Source organism: Condylostylus longicornis, unplaced genomic scaffold (genome assembly GCF_029603195.1).
Source record: "Condylostylus longicornis isolate FDR11 unplaced genomic scaffold, ASM2960319v2 ptg000013l, whole genome shotgun sequence".
Classification (NCBI taxonomy): Eukaryota; Metazoa; Arthropoda; class Insecta; order Diptera; family Dolichopodidae; genus Condylostylus; species Condylostylus longicornis.
This window is the reverse complement of record NW_026577982.1, coordinates 4,325,660-4,349,194: the sequence shown is the minus strand read 5'-3', so window position 1 is coordinate 4,349,194 and position 23,535 is coordinate 4,325,660. Positions and strand designations below refer to the sequence as shown.

General features: G+C 21.8%; 1 protein-coding gene across 2 annotated transcripts in view; it reads right to left on the bottom strand.

Annotated features, from left to right (window-relative positions):
• Positions 1 to 22,516, bottom strand: part of LOC129605614 (tyrosine-protein phosphatase 10D) — a 39,611-nt gene extending 17,095 nt beyond the window's left edge. For both annotated transcript variants that reach the window (XM_055515481.1, XM_055515480.1), the window contains exons 1-7: positions 22,427 to 22,516; positions 21,797 to 21,844; positions 17,683 to 18,786; positions 17,169 to 17,600; positions 15,994 to 17,099; positions 15,607 to 15,913; positions 10,879 to 10,893 (exon numbers count right to left, since the gene is read on the bottom strand). In XM_055515481.1, the coding sequence (XP_055371456.1) occupies positions 10,879 to 10,893; positions 15,607 to 15,913; positions 15,994 to 17,099; positions 17,169 to 17,600; positions 17,683 to 18,786; positions 21,797 to 21,844; position 22,427 (3,013 nt within the window). In that variant the 5' untranslated portion in view covers positions 22,428 to 22,516. The remainder of the gene's footprint in view (positions 1 to 10,878; positions 10,894 to 15,606; positions 15,914 to 15,993; positions 17,100 to 17,168; positions 17,601 to 17,682; positions 18,787 to 21,796; positions 21,845 to 22,426) is intronic.
• Positions 22,517 to 23,535: the final 1,019 nt, after the last annotated feature.

The following is a 23,535-nucleotide window of genomic DNA, read 5'->3' as shown; positions in this document are numbered from 1 at the left end:
GGAGAAAAAACCCACGTTTTTCCAAAAATATTATTAAAAATGAACCTTATTGTTTTGTTTTATTTTTGTTATTCTACTTATTTAACAGGATTTTAAAATTTTTTTTTTTATCTTAAAAAGTTTTATGTCCTTGCTTTTTGTTTAATTTTCAAAACAAAAGAATAATTATAAAATATCCTTTGAAGGAAAGGTGAGCATCATTATAGCATTGGTATTTCAAATATATACGCATGTATATATATAAGTACATATACAATTGTATATTAATTTAAATATTGTTAATGTTTTTCTTATTTTATTCAATTCATGTAACCGCATAAATTTTTTGGCATAAAATTTTTTTTTTGCTTCTTTTAAGAGTAGAGTGACTGTAAAATAATAAAATAATTCCTTTACACAAACCACTCATTATCTATATACGTTCTATATACATATATTATGTATACATGCATATATATATATAGATATATATATGTACATGTACATATATTTATTCGCCATTCATTAGTGGATATGCTTATAACCTTTTTTAATTCTTCGCTTCTTCTTCTTCTCCTTTATATATTTTTATTTATGTATATGTGTTATTTTGTTAAAATTAGAACATTTTTCTATATGCATATGAATGTATGTATACATATATCAATGGAATGATGGTAGACAATTTCATTATATTATGTATTAAATGTTATATAAATAATTCTATATATGTATATAATAAATATGCTATTTATATTATGTACGTGTTTATTTCATGAAAGAAAAAATACCATAACAAAAAAAAAAGAAATTCTCTTTCCTTTTAGCAACCATTTTGTTTACAACATTTTTTAAGTATTCCCATTATATTTGAAAAAAAAAAAAAAATTATATAAATAAACAATTTTAATCCCGTTTTCCCATTTTCCTGTTCTTTATTTTCTTCTGTACAGCAACATGCCTACATACATAATTTATTTATATTTTCATATAGTATAACATTTTTGACAATAAAATATATGCATAGATAATTGTACATATATGCTTTGTGTATATATATATATATATATATATATATATATATATATATATATATATATATATTTAAAATTGTAGGTGGTGTAAAATATCCTTACACATTTTAATATTATAAAATCTCTTCTATTTTGTTATATTTTATTTATTATAATAAAAAAAAAATGAAGTTCTTGTTGAAGGTTGTTAAGCTTAGAAATCGCATGTAAAGTGCAAGTTACAGTTAAAAGACAAATGAAGGTGAATACTGTGTTGGTATAATGAAGTAAGAAAAAAAAAATTATAATATTTTTTTTTTCTTACTTCATCAACCTTTTATTATTAATTTCTATAAGAACTTCTAGTTCAATAATTTGTTTTACATAGTTTATGTGTATGTAGATTATTTTTGAATTTTTAATTTTGAAATTTTGATTTCAAAAGAAAAGTAAGAAAATTTTCATTTTTTTAATTTATTATTATTTAAATTTTACTGATATGAAACAGGTTATTAAAAGATTGCAGTCAGAATTTTTAAAATTCAATAAATAATTTGAATTTCTAAATTCAGTGATATGAAAAGCTTGAAAATAAACTTCGGAGTTTCGGTATTAATGAAATTTAATATTTTTATATTAATTAATTCGAGTAGCATGTTTGCAATTGGTGTGGTTACTGATAAAATTATATAGATCAGCCCTTGTGTAAATTTTGTTGGGACAGTGATGAAACTGCTGTGCATATTCTATGCGACTTTCAGTAATGGCTGTTCGACGTCGCAATTGTTTCTAACCCGCTAGAAGATATATCTCCAGCTTCATATTTCGAACAGTGATATTACATTATAGGCGGAAGCGTGGGGAGGATATAATAAGTATCGAATGGCTGCGGTAGCCCGGAAGAGATGTTCTCCTGCCTCACCCCATCCTCTTTAAATATGAAAAACTATAATATAGAGCACAGAATATGCAAGGCCAGAGAGTTGAAATTGCAAAATTATGTTTAGTATAATCTTCAACACATAAATGGCATAATGAACAACAATTAGAATACTTGATGCAACAAGGCATTATGCGTCAAGGCAGTGTTGTTATACGGCAACGTCTAATTACTATAAATTCTTACTTTAAAATTATAACATCTTTCTGGAGCTCTGGAGAGGTTAAATATTTTTTACATAATCTTGTAACGTTTTGTATAATATAATATTGTATTACAGTAAGTAAACAACATTATCTCTTTATCTATATCTAAGCTTATAATTATAGGAATATAGGAACATATATGCAAGAATGCAGACATAGGAGTAGTAATCAAAAGTAATTTCATTTTGAAGTACAAAAAAGGAACAAAACACACATATAAATAAAAATAGAAAAGGATAAAAATGGAGGTGTAAGCAAAGGTGCTACTGCCTACGTTTATAAAGTAGACGGGAAGTAATAAAGTTTACATATACATATGTATATATAATATTACTCTATTATAATAAATACATTTTAGATTTTATTAATAAAAAATAAATTACATGTATAGTAGGTAGATGATTTTTTTGAATAATAAAAGGATGCAAGCTAAGGTCCTGTATTGTATAATAAATATATTTATAGCTGTTAATATAGTATAGTAATAGATAATACTTCTTATATATGAATATTCAATATATTTAATTGATGTAGGAGACTGAATTAAAATAAATTTTATGTTATAAAAATTTGATTGGAATTTAAAAAAAGAGGAAAAATGAAATGCTCTTCCTTTACGAAAATAATTAAGAAAAGCTTTCAGTTCTTGTCATATTCTTGGCCATATTTATAGTTTTATTTAGGTAATTTTACAAAATGGTGTAATTTCCATTAATATTGAATAATTATCGTTTTTATGGAAAAAATTTGATTTTTTTTGAACAGTAGAATCTTTACCCGACAAACTTTTTTCTTTATAAAGAATATTATTTTCTCTTTAGTCAAAAATAATATTTTGACTGTTATACATTTATATTTTTAGTTTTAACGAATTTTTATATATTTTAATAACTCTGTAATTATTATACAAACAGTAACTTAAAAATTTGGAGTATTTTCAATTTTTGTTTTGTTACTTTTACTTAGATTTTACTGTATATACATTTGTTATAAAATTTGTTATGTTTATATTTTGTTATACATTATGTTTTGTTTATATTTTATATAAATGTTTTATAATTTTCAATAAAAAATTTTTTTTATAATATAAACTAAAAAAACATAAAATATACAATGCGGTATACACTAGTATAATTTATGTATACCCATATTATATACAAGTTGTATCAAGTATAATATACAATCTGTATATATGTATGCATGCCATTAAATCATAATAATTATTACTATGAGAACAGGTACATTAAAAAATATTTAAACAAAAAATTAGAAGCCTTTACTTAAACAAAAAGAAAAGCAGTAAAACGAAAACAAAAGAAAAAAATATTGTGAATTCTTAAAACAAAAAAAAAAGAGTATAATGAGTGCAAAACTAGTGCAATATAACGGAATTTCTTCTTCTACATTATTTTTATACATGTATATAATATACATACATATAATATATAATATGAACATACTCTAAGCATATTATATACTATATTATATACATGATTGTATTGTCTACATTTAAAATTATATAAATAGCCGCTATTTTATTTATATGTGTTTGTTCTTTTATTTTTTTTTATTATTGTTTGTGAATTTTTATTTTTTTTTCCGTAATTTTGACTGAATACAAAACAAAATGTATAAATAACATAACCTATAAATTCACTTTTTTTTTTTTTTAGTTGTTTGGTTTGCTTTTTTGTTTTATTATTATTTCCTTTAAATATAATGTAAAATATGTATACAAACAAATGTTTATATACATAAATATTCTTATATTATATATTATTCAAAATTTACTGTTAATATCCGATAATAATTTTTTGATTATAAATAAATACTATTTGTACATACTGTAAATGTTGATGTTTACTTTTAATAATTTTGTTATAATTTTTTTGTATTTTTTTTTTCGATTTGGAACTGTTTATAACGAATCAACAAATTAATATTAAATGTATAATCTAAAATTACCCCCCCCCCCCCTCCTCCTCCACAACAAACAAATGAAGAAGAAATTACCCGAATATTGAGTAATCAAAAGAAAACCAAAAAAAAAAAGTAATAAAAAAAAACGATGCCATTAAATATGGAAACTTTTTTGGAATTTAATTTAAAATCAATAAAAATTATTGTCAAAAAAAGGCCAAAAAAAAAACAAAACTATGGGTATAAAGGATATATGAATTTGAATATAAATGTATTCACAAACTGATATACACTTTAATATTTAATAAAATCAGGTTATTATACCTATGCACCATAATAAATAATAGCGGTAATAAAAATAAACTGTTATAATAAAAAAAAAAATTCTTTTACAGTTAGAAAATATAGTTGGCCATTTTTGTTTTTTTTTTTTGAATAATAAAAGAAAAATAGTAGTGTTATTCCTTTTACCGTTGATAAAAATTAAATATGGCTTCTATTTTATTTCGATTGTTTTTTTTTATTTTTTTTTTTTTATTTTTTTTTTCATATATGCATATTATAGCTTTGATTGTTTTGAGAATAGTTTTTGTGTGTGTTTTGTTTTTTTATTATTTTTCAAGTATAATTCTTATATTTTTTGCTGTGCATATGGTGTCTATTTTTTTTGTTACATTTTGTGATATCAAAGAACAATATGGCTACTATTTAATTTAACGATGTGTGTGTATATATTTTTTTTGAATAACGGTAACATTTTATTATGTTTATGCATTTTGAATAAGAATTTCGGAAAATAAATTAAATTTCCAAAAGAAAAAAAAATTTTATATGATTAGAAAAATATTTTATATTTTCATATTTATCTAGTATCTATAACCCTATCTATATGTAGGGTTAATGAGCCATTTAAGATGGCCATATTAAGCTGTGAAAAGTCTTCAATGAAAATAATTAAGTAATTCCTATATAATATCCTTTATTATGATTATATGATTACATATAATAAAAATATGTATATATATATTACGAAATTTAGTAAATTATAATATATGATTTTATAGTTTCTGTTCTTTCGTTTTTAATACTAAAGTAATTTCTAAATAATTTTATTGTATTCGTTCGATTTTTCCAATTTTTATTTTAATTTCATATTTGAATTCTATATTATTTCCTATAATGAATAAAGTCATAAAATGACAATAATGTTATAATTATAAGAAAATTAGGTATAATTATACGTATATGAGAAGTATATAATTAAATCTTTTTTTATTTTGAAAATTTAAGGGAAGCTCAATAAAAAATCAATAAAAAATAAAATTATAATACCTAAATGTAATTTAAAAATAATATAAAATTATATTTGAATATATATACATATATTACAAATATATATTATAAATATATTATAAATATAATGTACCAATTACATTATATTATATATATACATATATACATATATTGTATATAAGTAAATAAATAAAAATAAATATAGAAAGTAATTAAGTTTAAATTTTCGCTATTTTTTTTTTTTTTTGATTTTAAAATTAAGGTGAAATTTATTTCTGTAGCAACATAAAAATATAAAAATATATATATATTAATGTATTATAATAGAACAGGTACAAAACTTATATATAATTAAATATAATTTATCTATCATAAGTATATAATATCATGTATATGTATATACATAAATCATTAAAATAATTATTTATTTAGGTGGTAATAATTTAATTTATTTTTCCTTTTTATTGGTGTCATTTCCTTCTTATATATACACATACATATATACACAAGCCATGCAATATTTAAATTTTCTTCTTTTAAAATTTTGAATTTTTTATTTCTTTAATATAAATGTAAGTATGTATTTTAAAAAGATATTCTCACATAATGAAATAATGTTCATATTGTTTGTATAATAATTTTTAAATTTTATTTGTAATTAAAAAATTATAATTTTAAAAATATATAAAAATTAAAAAAAAAACAAATATTTTATTTAAAATATTAAAATATTTAATAAAAATGAAGCATATAAAATAAAAAAATCAATAAAATAAAAAAAAAATATAAATGTATGCAACGATTTTGAACGCTTATGGTGTCATCTGTACACACTCAACAAAAAAAAAAAAACCAAACAGAAAAAAATTCACAAAAAAAAAATTATATTTTATATACGATTTTTCAATATTCATTCACTTTTTATAATTTTTTTAATATTTAATTAAAAAACAAAAAAACATTTTTTTTTCATATTTACTTTTTTAATAGTCTTTAAAGTTTTTATTTATTTTTTTCTTAAATTTATTTCAAAAAGTCTTCAATATTTTTAATTATTTTTCATATATATGCATGTAAAAAATATATATATAAATACATATTTATATATATATATATATATATTATAAAACTTTAATAAAAAAAAATAAAAGAATTCACTTCACTTTACTATATAAAAAGTGACTGACTCTTTTGAAAATGCAACTTATTTAGAACTAAAGAAAATTTTTACTCTGAAATAATTTTCCAAAAAAAAAAACAAACAAATAAAAAGTAAAAGAAACAAAAACAAACTTTATATATGTATAAAAAAGAAAAACAAGAAAATAATAACAAGAATTAAATTTTGAAATTTCCTTATGATAAAATAAAATAACACCGGAATATTATAGGATATTATTAATGACAGGATAAAATCGAATATATTTTTTTAAAGGATACACTCAATAAAATTTACTCATATTAATTTAGACTAAGGAATAATAATGATTTTGTTATTATCAGATATGTATATATATATATATATATATATATATATATATATATATATATATATATATATATATATATATATATATATATATATGTAAATATTATTGAAACAACGAAATACACAGGCAAAAAATTGAATTATTTTGATTAATTTTAATTGAATACAATTTGGAAATTTGTATTAAAATTTTAATTTAATTTGATTTCAATTAATTTTTATAGATAATATGAATTTCTTACATTGCCATTTAAAAAATATAAATTTTATATTTAGTATAAAAAATTAGGTCTATTATTATCCGTGTAAATTGGAATTTCCAAATTATATTTATTATATTAATTAAAATAATGTCAAAAATCTTTAAACTTATTATTGACTAAAAAATAGGTTGACAGTTTTACGGCAAATATGAATATGCATATCTATACATGACAACTACTCGTATGTCATATCACAATATGCATAATTAAAATTAAGGACTGATATTTCATTTCCAGAAAGATTTTGATTGTAATTTCATAAATTTTTAAAGCAAAAATAGAAAAAAATGTAAGAGAAAAAATTAATAATTTCAAATTCAGTTCCAATTACCCAACATGAATTTTCACTACACGCTTTTGGACCACCAAAAAAAAAATAAAAAGAGGCAAAATATTTAAAATTTCTTATAACATTCTTTAGTTTCCGGACAGAATTCTATTATGAACATTTCGATTTACATAATATTATGTAGAAAAACAAAATGACTAGTTTAAGCATACCGTTATGTATGATTGATATAAATAAATATTTATTTTCCCTTTCGAAATTTGCGCATGCGCTTTTTAATTTTTATTCATTTTCCCTTTTTTTTATGATTTAATTTATTTAGTTTTTTTTTTTTGCCTTTGTGTTTTTGTGTTTTGTTTTTTTTTTTTTTATAAAATATAGTAAAGGGGACATAAATGTTTTATATAAATATGCATGTATGTATAAATGTGTATCTTGTAGGCAAAATTTATGTATTATGTACGGTATTTAAATAGAAAGTCTAACAAAATATTATAAGCACAACATAATTTTTTTTTTGAAATAAATGAGAGAAATGAGTAAAATATACACTTTATATACCATACTCATATATATACTAAATTTTAAATCTAGATATTTGTGGTTGTGGTATATAGAATTTTTTTTTTATATTCTGTTTTTTTTCCAAAATGTCAATAGAATTTTAATTATATGAAACTACATTAAATTCAAGGATATTTAAAATGCCGGTTCTTTTTTTTAATAAAATGATTTTGGAAATTAAATGCAGAGAAAAAAAAATTTAGGATTAAGAAATTTTTTTTTTATTTCAAAAATTAGTAGTGTGAAAAAATTTAACAAAAAAAAAAAACTTTTTATTTAACCCTCAAGCATTAAACAAATTAAATTCAGAACTAAATAAATTCAATACACTTTTGCATATTAATTTTGTTGTTTTGTATGTATATGTACATACATAGGTTTATATTAGGTTTGCTGACATTCATGTGCATTGTAAAAAAAGCGAGTCTAAGCAATAAAAATCATAATTTAAGAAAAAAAAAAACTCACATTAAATTTTAAATTTAAAAAATATTTAGGTCACTTGGCTTGGCTGGCTATTTTTTTAAATACAGATTAAATTATTTTAATTTTCTAACTTTTAAAATGTCTTAAATTTATAAAGAGACTTGAAACTTTATTAGGAGAAAAACAGGGTTAACATTTGTTTTCTTGTATTTTAGGAAAATATTAAAACATAATATGCGTATAATTAAATAAATATTAAATAGATGGCTAACTGTCGTTAATATTTAACGCATCAGTTCAAAATGCAAATTTCGCAGTTCGAACTAGAAATATTTTTCATAAAAATGGTTTATGTCCAAGATAAAAATTTTGGGAATGAAATATGATTTTGAGTATTCCAGATAGAATAAGTATATAGTGGGTTAATGTTAAAAACATTATTATTATGCTAATATTCATAATACATAATTGTAAAACACTTTATTATTAGACCCAATTCAGCTTAAATTTTTAGAACAGAACTTTGCTTAAATAATAACAATTCAAAAATCTTAAATTCTAAATTAATCTTTCTCCTCAACTTGTTCCTACACACAAAAATAATCTACCGCAATTTTAATAAAAAAAAGAATTGCAATATAAATTTATGTGTTCACAGTAAATTATGTATGTATGTATAAATAAAAGTTAATAACCGCAAATTATGTGTTTAATTCGTATTATAGAATGAACAGTAAGCGGCGACAAGTTCCGTTCATCTAATATATGACCTTCACCCATATCTTATGTACATGAAAGTTAATATATAATTTTATTATACACTTTTAATGACATAAAAATTATTTATTTTTCTTAAAATAATGTTTTTAAAAAAATTAATGAATCGTTTCGAACTTTGACCTCCTCTCCTCCCTCTCTTCTTTATTATATTGCCACATATAAAATTTTTAAAACACTAGATTTCTATGTTTATAAATAAGAATTTTCTCTATTCTGTAAATAAATTAATACGTAAAATTTTTAAATTTCCTCAAAATACATTTGCATATGTAAGAAATGACTAATATATTTGGGATTTTTATTATAAGAAAAAAAAAAAACACAAAATTTAAATAATAAATTAAATTATGCAATTTGTAATACTATTTTCATGAATAATAGTTGAATTATGTTGTAAATTTTTAAATTTCGACATATAATGTTTTTTTATTTTTAAAAAATCAATATAAAAAACCGAAAAAAAAAAATTATTTTTATCAGAATGAAAACAGCACTTTCTATACGAAACTAAAAATACTTATACTACACTGTATAATATTTTTTAAACTAATAAAAAATAAGTTATATCCAAAAAATAAAATCGACAATATAGAATTTTATAATATATTAATAGTATAACAGTATACTCTCGAATATTTTAACTGAATTGTTCTGGAAAAAGACACCATAAGTTTTTATATCTATATTGTAACTGTAATCATGATAACATTTATTCACAATAGCGTAATAATGTTGTGATAAGGAATATTTTCAATAATAATGAATAATATTGCCACATTCGCTTTCTGTTTTTTTCCAAATAAAATTTTTTCATGTTTAAAATTTACAAATGTAAATTAATTTTAAATTTAAATTGTATAAAAATTTGTATGATAACTTTTCTCTATAAAATAATTAAATTAATAACTTACGAATAAATTCATCATTTTAATAGAAAATAATATAAATTTAAAATTTCAATTGTACTCGTATAACAATTATAGTTTGAAATATTTATTTGACATAAATACTTCATTAATTTAGAATTTGTCTGAAATTGTAAACATAATTTTATTTTGAAAATTTAGTTCATGTTATCAACATAAATTCTTAAACACGTATGTAAAATTTTTTATTTTGTTCATAAAATATCTTACATAAGTATTTATAATGTTATACCTCAAATTAATATATCATTATTATTAATATTATTATAAGAATAAGAACCTAACATTTGCTAAAAAAATTTGCCTTAAAAACAAGAAATAAGAAAGTATTTAATAACAATATGTAAATTTCGTGTTATATGACGTGACAAAATAATAACATTTTGTTATACTATAATAATTTTTAACACATAAATAATAAAAAACATAATAATTTTCAATAAAATGTTGCTAATAAAATTCACAATAGTAACTACCTACCTACCCTATACACACAATTTTTTTTTTTTTAATAAAAAATTTCATTATAAATTATTGAAAAAAAAAAAACTAAAAAACAAAATAACAAGAAACAAATTTGTAGAAAGAATAATATGACACAAAAAAAAATAAAAACAAAAAATGTCACATTCAAAATTTTATACGGTATAATAATATAAAATGTCATATAAGTACATATATAATATTGTGAATATACTTATATGTACATACGTAAATGTATATAAAATTTTGAATATTTTTATTTTTATTATAGTAAATAGCATATGTGTATAAATACTTAGTCACTTACCTGTCGAGTGTATAACTATTTTTATTTTATAATTTTTTATTTAAATTATTTTTTTTTTTTTTGATAATAAAGAAAAAATAATTTATTTTGGAAAGGCATGAAAGAAAAGATAAATTTTATTTTATTTTTATATTAATATTAAATCAATATTATTTAAATATAATAATTTAATTTAAAAAAATTTGTATAACAATATTTTTTATATTATAAACACTTTTATAAAATTCAAATATTTTAAACAAAATATTATTTAAAAATATTATAATAAAAAAAACACAACAAAAAATATTTTCGAAAAAGCTTTTTCTAATTTTTTTTGTGTACTAAATAAAATTCGAGTTCGAATTTTATAAAGCTCTGAGATTATTTATATATTGTATATGTGTATTTCATAAACGTCATTTATATTGTACACAATATATTGTATGTATGTATTTTTTGCACGTTAATCATTATATATTTTAAATAGTATTATACATATAAGGAATTGTATTATATACATTATATAAAACTTATGTTATGTATTATTAAAAACCGTATTTATATTTTATATATTATCATATAATTATTTATTATGTTATCACATAAGTATGTATATATGTAAGTATAGTAAAAATACAGAATGAGAGAGACTAGAATAAATTTTTCTGACTTTTTTTTCGTTTCTTCTTTTTTTTTTACTTTATAGTTTATAGCTATGAATGAAAACGAATACAAACGTTGACTGACATGACTACGGGCAGAAAATAAATTTTAATAAAATAAAAAAAAAGAGAAGAACAGACAAAAATAAGAAAAATAAAACAAAAAATATTTTTTTTCTACATACCCTCCAAATACTTAAAATAGAATTTTGATTTTTTTTTTTTTTTTTGGTATATTTATGTATAAAATTTTTGCATTTCAAATGGTTTGTTTTTATATACTAAATCTTTTTGTACAGAGTACTATACCTATATATTTACGTATTAATATAGTCAACAACAAAATATAATATTATAATGAGTGTATAAAAGAAACTTATGTAATAAATTTAAATTCTAATTAAGATACCTACATAAAATTCTATTGTTTATAAATATAGACATAATACTTGTATACTTTTAGGGGAAATCTTCTAGGTTATAATAATATAATGTATAATATACATACGCACTTACTGTTGAATTTAGATATACAAAAGTACTATAAGTATATTTATACATACCTAGTTATGTGCAAATAAAAATTTCCATAAAATGTGCTAAATACAGACAAATAATACTGTCATATATTAAATCTTACTAGGAGTATATGTAAATGTATATGAAATAATAAAATGACAATGTAATAATGTGCGATTATTGTAAATTGGTCAAAGAAAACGGAAGGGTTTAATTATAATATTATTATTATTTTTCTTTTTTTCGAAATTTTGACGTAATTGTTGAATGTTTTACTTATAAAAATTTTTTGTTAAAGATTTTTTAATTTTCTTGTTCTTTTTTTGTTTTTTTTTAAAAAAAGCTTTTTAAATATTTTTAAAATTTGTAATTTACATTTTGTAAATGTACACAATAATATTATGTGCAACACTGTTTGTATACAAATGCAATTTCTCTTTTTCGGTGGTCACCTTTCAAAACATTGTAAATGAATTGAAAACATAAATTTGTACTTTGTGTACCCGAATTAGAATTATGGTAACTGTCATAACAAAAAAAAGCATTGCCACAAAAAAAGTGAATAAAACGAAAAAAGAATGAAAAACATTAAATTTCACTAAAGAATGACGTGGGTGAATTATAATAACAAAAATATGTCATTCTTTTTTTTAATGATAACACTGAATGTCATCCACTTAAAATTACAGTGAATAATGGCAAATATTTTTGGTAGTGAATTTTATAACGATGATACCAAATATTAATGATAGGTTCGCAAAAGTGTGAATGATAAAGATAATGATGACAGGTCCCTTGTATGTATCATGTAAAGAAAATTATAATCATATTCAAATTATAATCAACACAAAATTTTAAATTTTTTTGAAAAATTGTAAAATTTTTGGATTGTTCCAGTCTATAATCCAAATGTAGAACTGAATCTAAATGTTCTAACTAACTAAAAATAAATTTTTCTCGAATTAGTTGAATTATTAATGTAGTTTTTATTAAGGCAAATAAGTGTTTAATATTTATCATCAATTAGGCGTTTTATTAAAACTTGTTAAAAAAATCATTTGAAAATTATTAAAACCATCTGAAGTCAGTCATATTATTATAAAATTCATTTAAAGATAATTTTAGAATAAAATGGATTTATGTTTGATAACATTTTTGTCGAACATTAATTATAAATAATATTAAAATTATAAACTCTAAGTGAATAAGCTGTCAAAACTCTGTAATGAAAGTTCTGTGTGAAAAGCTTGGTGAATGAAATCAAAATATCTAAATAAATTTTTTTTAAGCGTATTAACTATTTTTAGGTTATGGTAATGTCATTTTATAATGACATGAACTAACAAAGTAATGGACTTGGCGAAAAAAAACCATTCGCCGATCACAATTTGAAATGCCATTCGATTCGACAAGCCATTTTCTTTGCGGATCATAATAAGCCTATTAAATATCTGCATTATTATTTGTTATTGAAATCCAGATATTTGTATGTAACATATTGGCAACATGAGTACGCGAAATTTAAATCACAAAATTCGTATTCCCGTAATTACTTGACTTCATAATTACTTCATATTGAATGTGATTGAAAATTTTATTTATTTTGGGCAACAGATACAATCACACATCTTTTATACATAAGTATTATGGTCGAATATATTAGAAGTAAATAATAAATTTATATATATTTAAATTACGTTATAATTGACGTTTAATTATATAAAAACGTTTATAAAATTCCGTGAGAGGTGTGTTAATGAAATTTAAATTTTAAAATTATTAAAAAAAATATTTTTTTTTCACCCGATTTCAAAGTTAAATGAGTAATTGAATTATTTAATTGATCTTTAATAAAACTTATGTAAAAAAATTTTAATAATGAAATTTATTTTATGATCGCAGGAAATCCTTTGTCATCGCGTGATTTTTTATTGCAAATCAATTTTTAAACTATTATTCTATAATTCGATAATTATAAATTAATCAAATAAAAATGTACAAATAAATAAAGATGATTTCATGAAGTATTTCTATTGTTTTAATAAAGTACAAAGAAAAATTTTGGAAAACAGTTGATTGATGTAGAAATTTCTATTCATTTAAATTTGTTTTGGAGACTTGTAAAAAAATATATTATTATATTGTTATTTGTTCGCCATAGAAGCTACTATCATGATATTAGGAAGAGGATTATCAAAATATGTGATTGATCATTGAATTCATTCTAATTTGATTTCAAAAGTATAGAAAAAATAATTAATAATATTGTCTATATTGTTCCTATTAAATCAATTAATACTTATAGAATTTGAATTTATATAAAATTTTTACATAATTTCCATAATTTTGTATTGAAATTTTAAAAAATAATAAATTAATATGAACGCCTAACGTTCCCAATTAACTATTAATATACATTGGGTGCGGAATAGTTGAAAGTAACATTTCATTGTTAGTTTTTAATTACGTTAAAGTTTTTTAACTTTCTGTAATTTATGGGTTGCCTTTATTTATATATGCACTAATTTACTTTATATACTTTAAGTTTTGTTGCATTGTTTTAACAAATAGCAACTTTAAAAACTTATTTTCTACATATGGCTCATATATGAATGATTAAAGTTTTGAATTTAGAAATTTTATCATAAATGCCATCATAAATACAAATTTAATTATTTATTTGAATGAAATTAATTTAAGAGGGGAATTTTCTTTTGTTCTCAAACCAGCTATGACTCACAGGCTATTTGAAATACTTTGAATAGTGCATTTTAAATAAGAAAATTTTCAAAATAGGAAAAATGAGAATTGTGCTTATACTTCATAGGTTAATATGGTAATAAAATTGAAATACAATTACAATATAACAAGATAATAATATGATTGTTTAAGAGTTCTATATTCACTTATGAAATCCGAAATTTAGAATTTTTGCTATAGCAATTTATTTTACTTACAGTAAAGTAAGGAAAGTGCTACGTTTTCTCATATATCTTGTATAAAGTTGAGATCTTACTAAGGTAACTAAATTGGCTATTAAAATTATTTTTTGTACTTAACCATCTACTAATTACAACAATCTACTATTTTCCATGAATGAGCATTGAAATCTTTTGTAATTCAAAGTTGTAAGTCAGTTAACGACTTCATGAAACTACTATTTTACTAAGTTTTTAACAATATAAAGAAAATATGATAAAAAAGTTTGAACAGTTTTTTTTAAGAAATCAATTGTTATCAGCTTATTATAACAATATTTGGTAGGTCAATTTGATTCTCGGTGGCCGATTTTGTTTTTTTTTCCTAAAAATAACTTAAACAAATCTAGATTTAAGAGTTTTGTGGGTATTTTCAAGTGACAAACTCGCGGTTTTCCGCGATATCGAATTATATACGATAACTATGGTATATTTTGTCATATATAACATTTCTGGTATTTTTCTCATTTTGGATCTGTTACACTAAATTGAATAACTGCACGATTTTTTAACTTTTTGGTAATTTGTCAAACTGTGTGTCACCTAAAATAAAAAAAAAATTCTTTCTTAATTCCTATTTCACTTACCGGTTTGTATTGGAAAACTATATGCAGTATCTGTAAATTTATCTGGTGCAGTAAATGCTCTCACTTTAACTTTATAAATTGTTCCAGATTTAAGTGCGCCATTACAATATCCATTTTGACGATTATCACAGTTTTCAGTTCCAATTGTAAAATCTTCAACGGAACTATTATTGAATGGATAATATGGCTCAACAACTTGATATGGTGGCCAAACACTATAAGATTGAACATCTTTCCAACTGAGCATTTCTAGACCAGAGGCATTTTTAGTATCATCTTCAGCAACAATTATTGTATAATATTTAACCTAAAAAATGAGTAGAATATAAAATTAATAATCAAATGCTAAATCTAATACAAAAACGAAAGATAATTTTTGAAACTTACAGCTCCATTTTGATCTGAAAAGTAATTTTTTCTAAAGCGTATTTGAATTGTTGAACTTGTTTTATAAACTTCAGTTGGTACAACTTGCGTTGCTGGTTTTGGTGGGGCTAATATTGGCATTTTTTGTTTCCATATAGTTTCCGGTCCATATCCTATTGCTGTTTTAGCTTGTATTCTAAAAACATATGTTGTTCCAGGCAGTAAACCTTTTAAATTTCCTCTCGTTTCAGTTGCTTTAAAATCTTTTGTTTGTATATGTGGTAAACCTTCTATACCATATGTAATACTAAATTGTCTTATAACACCATTCTGTTCACTTGAAGGTAATGACCATTCAAATATAATTTCGCTCGGTTGCACATCAATTGGTTCGAAACGTTCAACACGTCCAGGTACTGATTCTTTTGTTGTAAAACTCGCTGATACTGGAGAACTATTTCTAAGTACAGATGATTCTGTACCAGATCTAACAACAATAGTAAATGTATAGTTTCGATGAGGTTTTAAACCAGAAATAGTTATGGTATCGTAAACGGTTAAATTTTGAACATAATATGAGTCTGTTATTAAATATTGAACTTCAAAAGCATTATATTCCCCTTTCGGAATATCCCATTTTAAGGTAATTTCAGTATCTGTTATTCGTGTTGCATTAATATGAGTAATTGGTTCAGGATATAAACGATCTTGTCTTTGAATTGGCAAACTGGCAACACCTCCTGATACCGTCCATACGGTAATATTATATAATCGTCCTGGAATTAATCCTGTAAATGTTACTTTTCGATCTGTGTCATTAGCTAATTTTTCTTTATCACGAATTTCTGGATCTCCAAGTGAAAAACGGTATATATCAAACTTTGAAATTGACTGTGGTGTTGGTGTGTAACTAAGGGTAACAGTATCACGTTCATGTAAACTGTTCACTACAACAACTTCAGATTGTATAAGTGGCATTGTTCTAGTTGAAAGTGGTGTAGAATCACTTGTTAGACCATATGAAATTGTATGAATATCGAATTTATATTGAACACCTGGCATTAAATCACTGATTAAAACTCTAACATAGGGAATATCTTCTCCAGATTCAGTAAAATTAATTGGAGCTAAAATATAAAAGAATTCAAATTAGAAATTTCATAAATTAGTTTTTGCGTTGTGATTTAAATACTCACCGACATTGTGTTCGGAAACATTTTTAAAATACATTCTATTAGGATTATCGGTTGGCCACCATCTCAATAAGTACATTTCAACTCTTCCTTCAGGTCTAGGCCATTCCAAAGTTATATTTGTTGAATCAATAAATGGAATGATATTTGAAACTGGATTTGGGCGAACAGTTTGATTAACTTGTTGTGGTGATACACTCTCAACTCCATAACTAACAGAATTCACTTGTATAGTATATTTTTCACCTGGTGTCATATTAATGACATCGGCTTCTGTTGTTTTTACAGGTGATAATTTGTGCCATTGCTTATCACTTTCAGTACGATAGCGAATTGAGTATTCTGAATAATCACTACGTTCTGGTGGTTGCCATCTTACCAAAACAGAATTACTTGTAACTTTTTCTATTGTCATTGCACGCGGAGGGTTTGGATCTAAAATATAATAGAGAACTGTTATTAGTTTCTCGTTCAAAAAATTTTTTTAGAAATTATTAAATAAAATTATTATACTTACAAACAGCTTGTAAATAAGCATGAGGATCACTTTTTAAGCCATCATGACTGACAGCAAAAACTTTAATTTCATAAATAGCTCCAGGGAATAAATTTTTAATAACCATTCGATTCTCGTATGTTGGTATTGTTCTTAACTCAGATGTACCATTTCTTCTATATTCAATTTCATATTTTTCTTGTTTAGAATTAACATCCGATTTCCAACTGATATTAAGACCTTCTTTAATTGATTTTAAATCTTCAATTATTGGAGCTGATGGTCTTGTTACAACATATATCGTTGTTTCATTTGATTCCATATTTTTAGAGATTGCTTGTACTGTAATTGTATAATTTCGACCAGGTAATAAATTATCTAAACTATATCGTGTATCATCTGTTGTCATTGTGCTTGCATCACTATTAATTGATTCAACAATTTCATGATAACTTATTTTATATAAATCTTGTGTGCTATTTGGATGTGGCTCCCATGTTAATGTCATAACATTTGTTTTATTATCAGTAAATGAACGTAAATTACGTACAGGTAAAGGTTTTAATGTTACATCACCTGTTGCTGGCCATGATGTAACTTTACCAGAAACTGTTTTAACAATAACATTATATGTTTTACCAGGTTCTAAATTTTCACGAAATTCTAATGATGCTATTGGTTCATTTGTGCGTGGTACAGTTTGTTGGCGTCTTGATAATGATAATGATACTTGATATTTATCAAATTCACTTTCATTTTTCGGTGCTTCCCACATTGCTTTAAATGCATTTGATGTTATTGATTCTTTATCAAATGTTACATTCATTGGACGTAACGGTACTGTACGATATTGTGCTGTTGTCGGTAATGATATTTCATCTTCAGACATTGTTTGTACTGATATATTATATGCTCGACCAGGTATTAAACCTTTAAATGCTGCTTGTGCTGGCCCCGGTGGTTCACCTTCTTTTTCAACATATAATACACTTTCTTGTGCATCCGGTGGATCTATTGATACTTTATAATGTGTATATATACCAGCGGGATATGGCGGTTGCCATAATACCAATAATGTTGTTTCATTTCGAAACCATACAATAAATTTTCCAGGTGTATTCGGTTCTATATATTTTTATTTTTTTTTGGTATATTTTGTTGACATCAAAATTTCAAATATGGCATACAGCGGGATTGTAATTATTATTGTAATATTCATAAAACAGAATCCAATAAAAATAAATATTTGTGAATCACAAGATAATAGTTTTTGTTCCAAATTTCGTATCAAATATTAAAGTTGTAGTGTTATCGAGCACCCGCAGGATACACAGTTAAATGAGAAAACATAAATGGAAAAAAATAAATGAAAAATATTTAAGGATTAGAAAATTGTATATAAAAATATATTTTATAAATATTTTAAGAATAAAAAAGGATACTGTATGACTGGTTATTATTATCACTATTAATAACATGCAGAAATATTTACAATTTCAAAAAAAAAAAGAAAACAAACAAAAAAATATATTAAAAATTTATATTTTATACACAGAAACAATAATCAACTTATGTGATAGTAGAAAATCATAAAAACAAAAACAAAACTTTAATGCTACTTAATGCTACTTTCGTTTATGTCTGTATGTATGTGAATGTATATAATGTGTGCATATGTAATAACTACTAATATATTAGTAAATTATATGGTGAATGGAGTTGAGTTGAGTTTTGTAAATAAATGAAGTAGATTTTTTCTTTTGTTTATTTTTAAATTCATATAATTTTTAATATTTTTAAATATATAGAGTCTGATATTATTTGACAGGATTAAAAGGATAATGCATATTGTTTCAAAAGTATTTTATAAATTTTTGGCAAACTTTATGCAGTTTATGTTTTTTTTTAGATTATTAAAAATAATAAAAATAAAAATATAAGCTTTATCTCTATTAAAAAATTAACAAAAAATTCTCTTGCTTTAAAATAATATTTTTAATATTTTAGTAAATTTTTTCTCTAAATTTTACAGAATCGTAAGCCAATATTCGACTATATACAATTTTCCTCTATAATATTACCATTGCTTTATAATGTAGGTCGGATTAAAATATAATTATTTAGAAACTATTGTTAGAATATTATTTTGTACAATTAGAATATTTTTTTTTCGTAATGATTTTAACTGTCGTAACTGTTTTTGTATATGATTTAATTTTTCATGGACTTATAAAATTTTATAATAACAGTTAATATTAATTTTTTCCAGAAGAGTACACGTAAATGGCATTAATCTCTTCTTCATTGGCTTTCGTAGTATTTGAATTGATTTTGCATAATGATTATCAAGTAAACTAAAGGAGTTACAAGGTTAAAATTGATTTTAAATGCTCAAAAAAGAATATAGGTAAGAAAAATATAAAACGTCAAGTAAAAATAGTAAATTTGGATCGCAAAAAACTTTCATATTTCATTTTCATATTTTATTTAAAATATTTAATTATTTTTTGAATAAACTTATTTTAAATTGTTAAAGAAAATTGGATTAGAATTTATTTTAGAAAAAATGTGAAACTAAGATTAATTTACATAATTTATAAGTTCTATTTATTATTGTATTTTTAGTTTAGCAGAGTATGTTATTTTAGCAAAATTTTACATCTATTAAGAAAGAAAATCGCAATTGATCTGAGACTCAATTGATCTGATTAAAGCTGTTAAAAAATATATTGCTTACAGTAAATCAAGATAACATCAGGTAAGACTTTGAATTTAGGTAAAAACCTTCTAATATATTTGTGGTATGATTAAAAGTAGGCAATTTTAAGCTCTTTAATGAATTCTGATTAAAATAAAATCAGAAATTTATTCCTAAGGCGTATTCCTAAGACGGAAAAACTTTATTGCTGAAATTGAAGGTATAACTTAATATATTTCTGCCGAATCACTATTGTACGTATAGTGTATTATATTATGCTAGTATATTACAGAAAAGTTTATTTGAATAAAGGTGTTATGTACTTACATTATATTAATTTCTATACTATTTTAATAATATAAAAGATAATGCTAATTATCTGATAATTAATAAATATACTCTATTCTATATTAAGTAAAAATAATAAATTACAACTATAATTATTAAAAATTATAAAAAAAAATTGTAAATTGTATATTTTTATAAATTATTTGAAGAATTCATTAGGTATAAGTGTAGAGCTATAACTAATGCATAAAATTAACAAAAAAAAAAATTATAATTTTAAAATTCTAAATCTACAATAACATTGTGCAACATAACGTTATATTATTATATTTTATGTTATTATTATAAAATTATGTAATTGACTTAAAAAAATTAAATCAAGTATTTCCTCTAAATAACAAAGTTAAGAATACAGAAAGAGTAAATTTTTACTATAGTAAAATAAAAATTTTTGTTTGCCAAAAAAAAAAAAAAATTGGAAAGGTATTTGATTTTAAATTTTCAAAAATACAAGATTTCTCTAATATAATTAAAAATATTAATTAAATTATTTTGGCTTATATTCAAAATTTAAAATTCAAAAATTAAAATTTGTTCCAAGTGGAATGAAAAGTTTTCAAACATGAAGGTGTGAAAATTCAAAAATTATTTCATTTTAAAATTCACTAATTGTTTTAAATCTTAAATTTTTAAAATGAAATTTTTTAAAATTTTAATTTAATTTATTTTGTAATTTTTCTGAATAAATTTTATTTTAATAATCTTTGTCCGCAATTATTGAAATGGAAAGTTTATTGAAAAACTATTTTGAATTTTGTTGTGATTATCCCGTAATTGAGCTTAATTCAAATTACAAACCTGGAACTAAATTCTTATTATTATACTTTTAATGAAATTTTGAAATATGAAAATTCCTTTTCGAATTTTTAATAATCAAATTTAACTATATTTTAAATTTATATATAAATTTTCTAATATAAAATCACAATTTAAAAAATACAAAATAATTAATATAAAATAAATTTCATGCTACTTCAAAATTGTAAAATAAATATTTTAAAAATATTAAAGAAATAAAATTGTTCATTCCAAATCAAAATTAAAAATGAATAAAATTTTTATTTTTTTATTTTTTTGTTTTCTTTTTACCTCGTAGGATTTTAATATCCAATAAATCCTTATGTCGCATCCTTTTCACTAAGATTTTTTAGTAGGTTTTTTTTTTTATGTTTTTTAATTGTGTTATACAAAATTAATATTAGTGTTAATATAAAATAATGTTTTTAATTTTAAAATTAAATTATTATTATTTTATTATTAAAATTCATTATTAATTATTGAAAATAATTATAATTTAAATGAAAATCAAAACAAAATGTATAAATGAAAAATTTAATAATAAAATAAAATTAATAATATTAAACCAAATTAACCCAATTTTAATAAATTAAATTATAGTTAATAACACCACCAAATTCCCCATATTAATATGAGATTTTGTTTTTATTATTTTTTTTTTTTTAATATTTTAACCCAGTTCGAAAATAAATTAAAACATAGAAAAACATAAAATAAAAAATATAATTATATTAATTCACAATAATCATTAAAATTAAAATTAATTATTAAAAAAAAAATAAAATAATAAATTTAATTCATTCCTCAAAAATCGATAATACAATTTCAATTATAAGAAAATCGATTTTGAGGGAGTAGAATTAAATTTTAATTACCCCCCAAAAAAAAAAACCCCAAAACAAACAAAAAAAACCAACTTACTCGTTGTGAAATTTCTGGACGTATACGCTACTGATTCTTTATTATCGTATATCGTATATGCTTGTACCTGATATGTTGCACCTGGTGTTAATTCTCTTGCTACATATTGAAAAACATTATTTTCAACATAAACAGTTTTATTTGTTTCAAAATTATCAGATATTCCTAAAATACGTATTTTAAATGATGTATAATTTCCTTGTAATGGAGGACTCCATGTTATTGTAGCTGTTTTCCCACTACGTACAGCTACTGATAAATTTGATGGTGGATCCGGTGCTAAAAATTAAATAATAATAAAATATATACATATGTATTTAAAATTTTTAATAATAAAATGAAAATTGAAATGTTGAATTTAAAAATTTATTTTTCAAAAAAAAAAATTTGAATGATAATTTTTTAATATCTAACTAGATCCAAAATTGTTTTCTGATTTTTGTATATATAATGCCAAAAATTTTTAAGCCTTTCTATGTATAGGAGATTAAATCGAAGAATATAGCGTAACTGTAATTTTGATTGAGGAACACAAAGTATTTAAATGTGATTAAAATGAGAGTATAAAACTTGAGAGATTTTTTGTGTACTGTAACAAATTTGTAATTATTTTGTAAAAGTATATGTATAGGGTATACGAACATTATTTTTAAGGTATGTGTGCCCTATGTACTATATGGTATGTGTGTTCTGTCCTGTAGATGCAGATTAGCAGGAATTGTCCTTAGACCAGCCATAAAGATTTATTGTAACATCACATTGTTTACAAAGCGCCAATATAATATTCGCGCAATTACAGATTCGTTCGGCCGCCTCATTTGGGGGATATACACGCCTTCTGGTCTATGCTTCATAAAAGCAGAGAATATGTTCAACTACCTCATCTCCATTATCGCAAAATCTCTACAAAAAGTTCCCAAATTGTATCAATTTGTGCAAATAATAACCCATACATAATCAATAAAGATTTTTCACTTTATTTCCAGGAACATTTTATATGTACTTAATTTTATAAAAAATTATTCTGCAACTTTAAATATTGCAAAAGTGGAAAAAAATTTTTTCTATCTGAATTTAAAATAATTTTTAATTTTTTTGGCAAACTATAG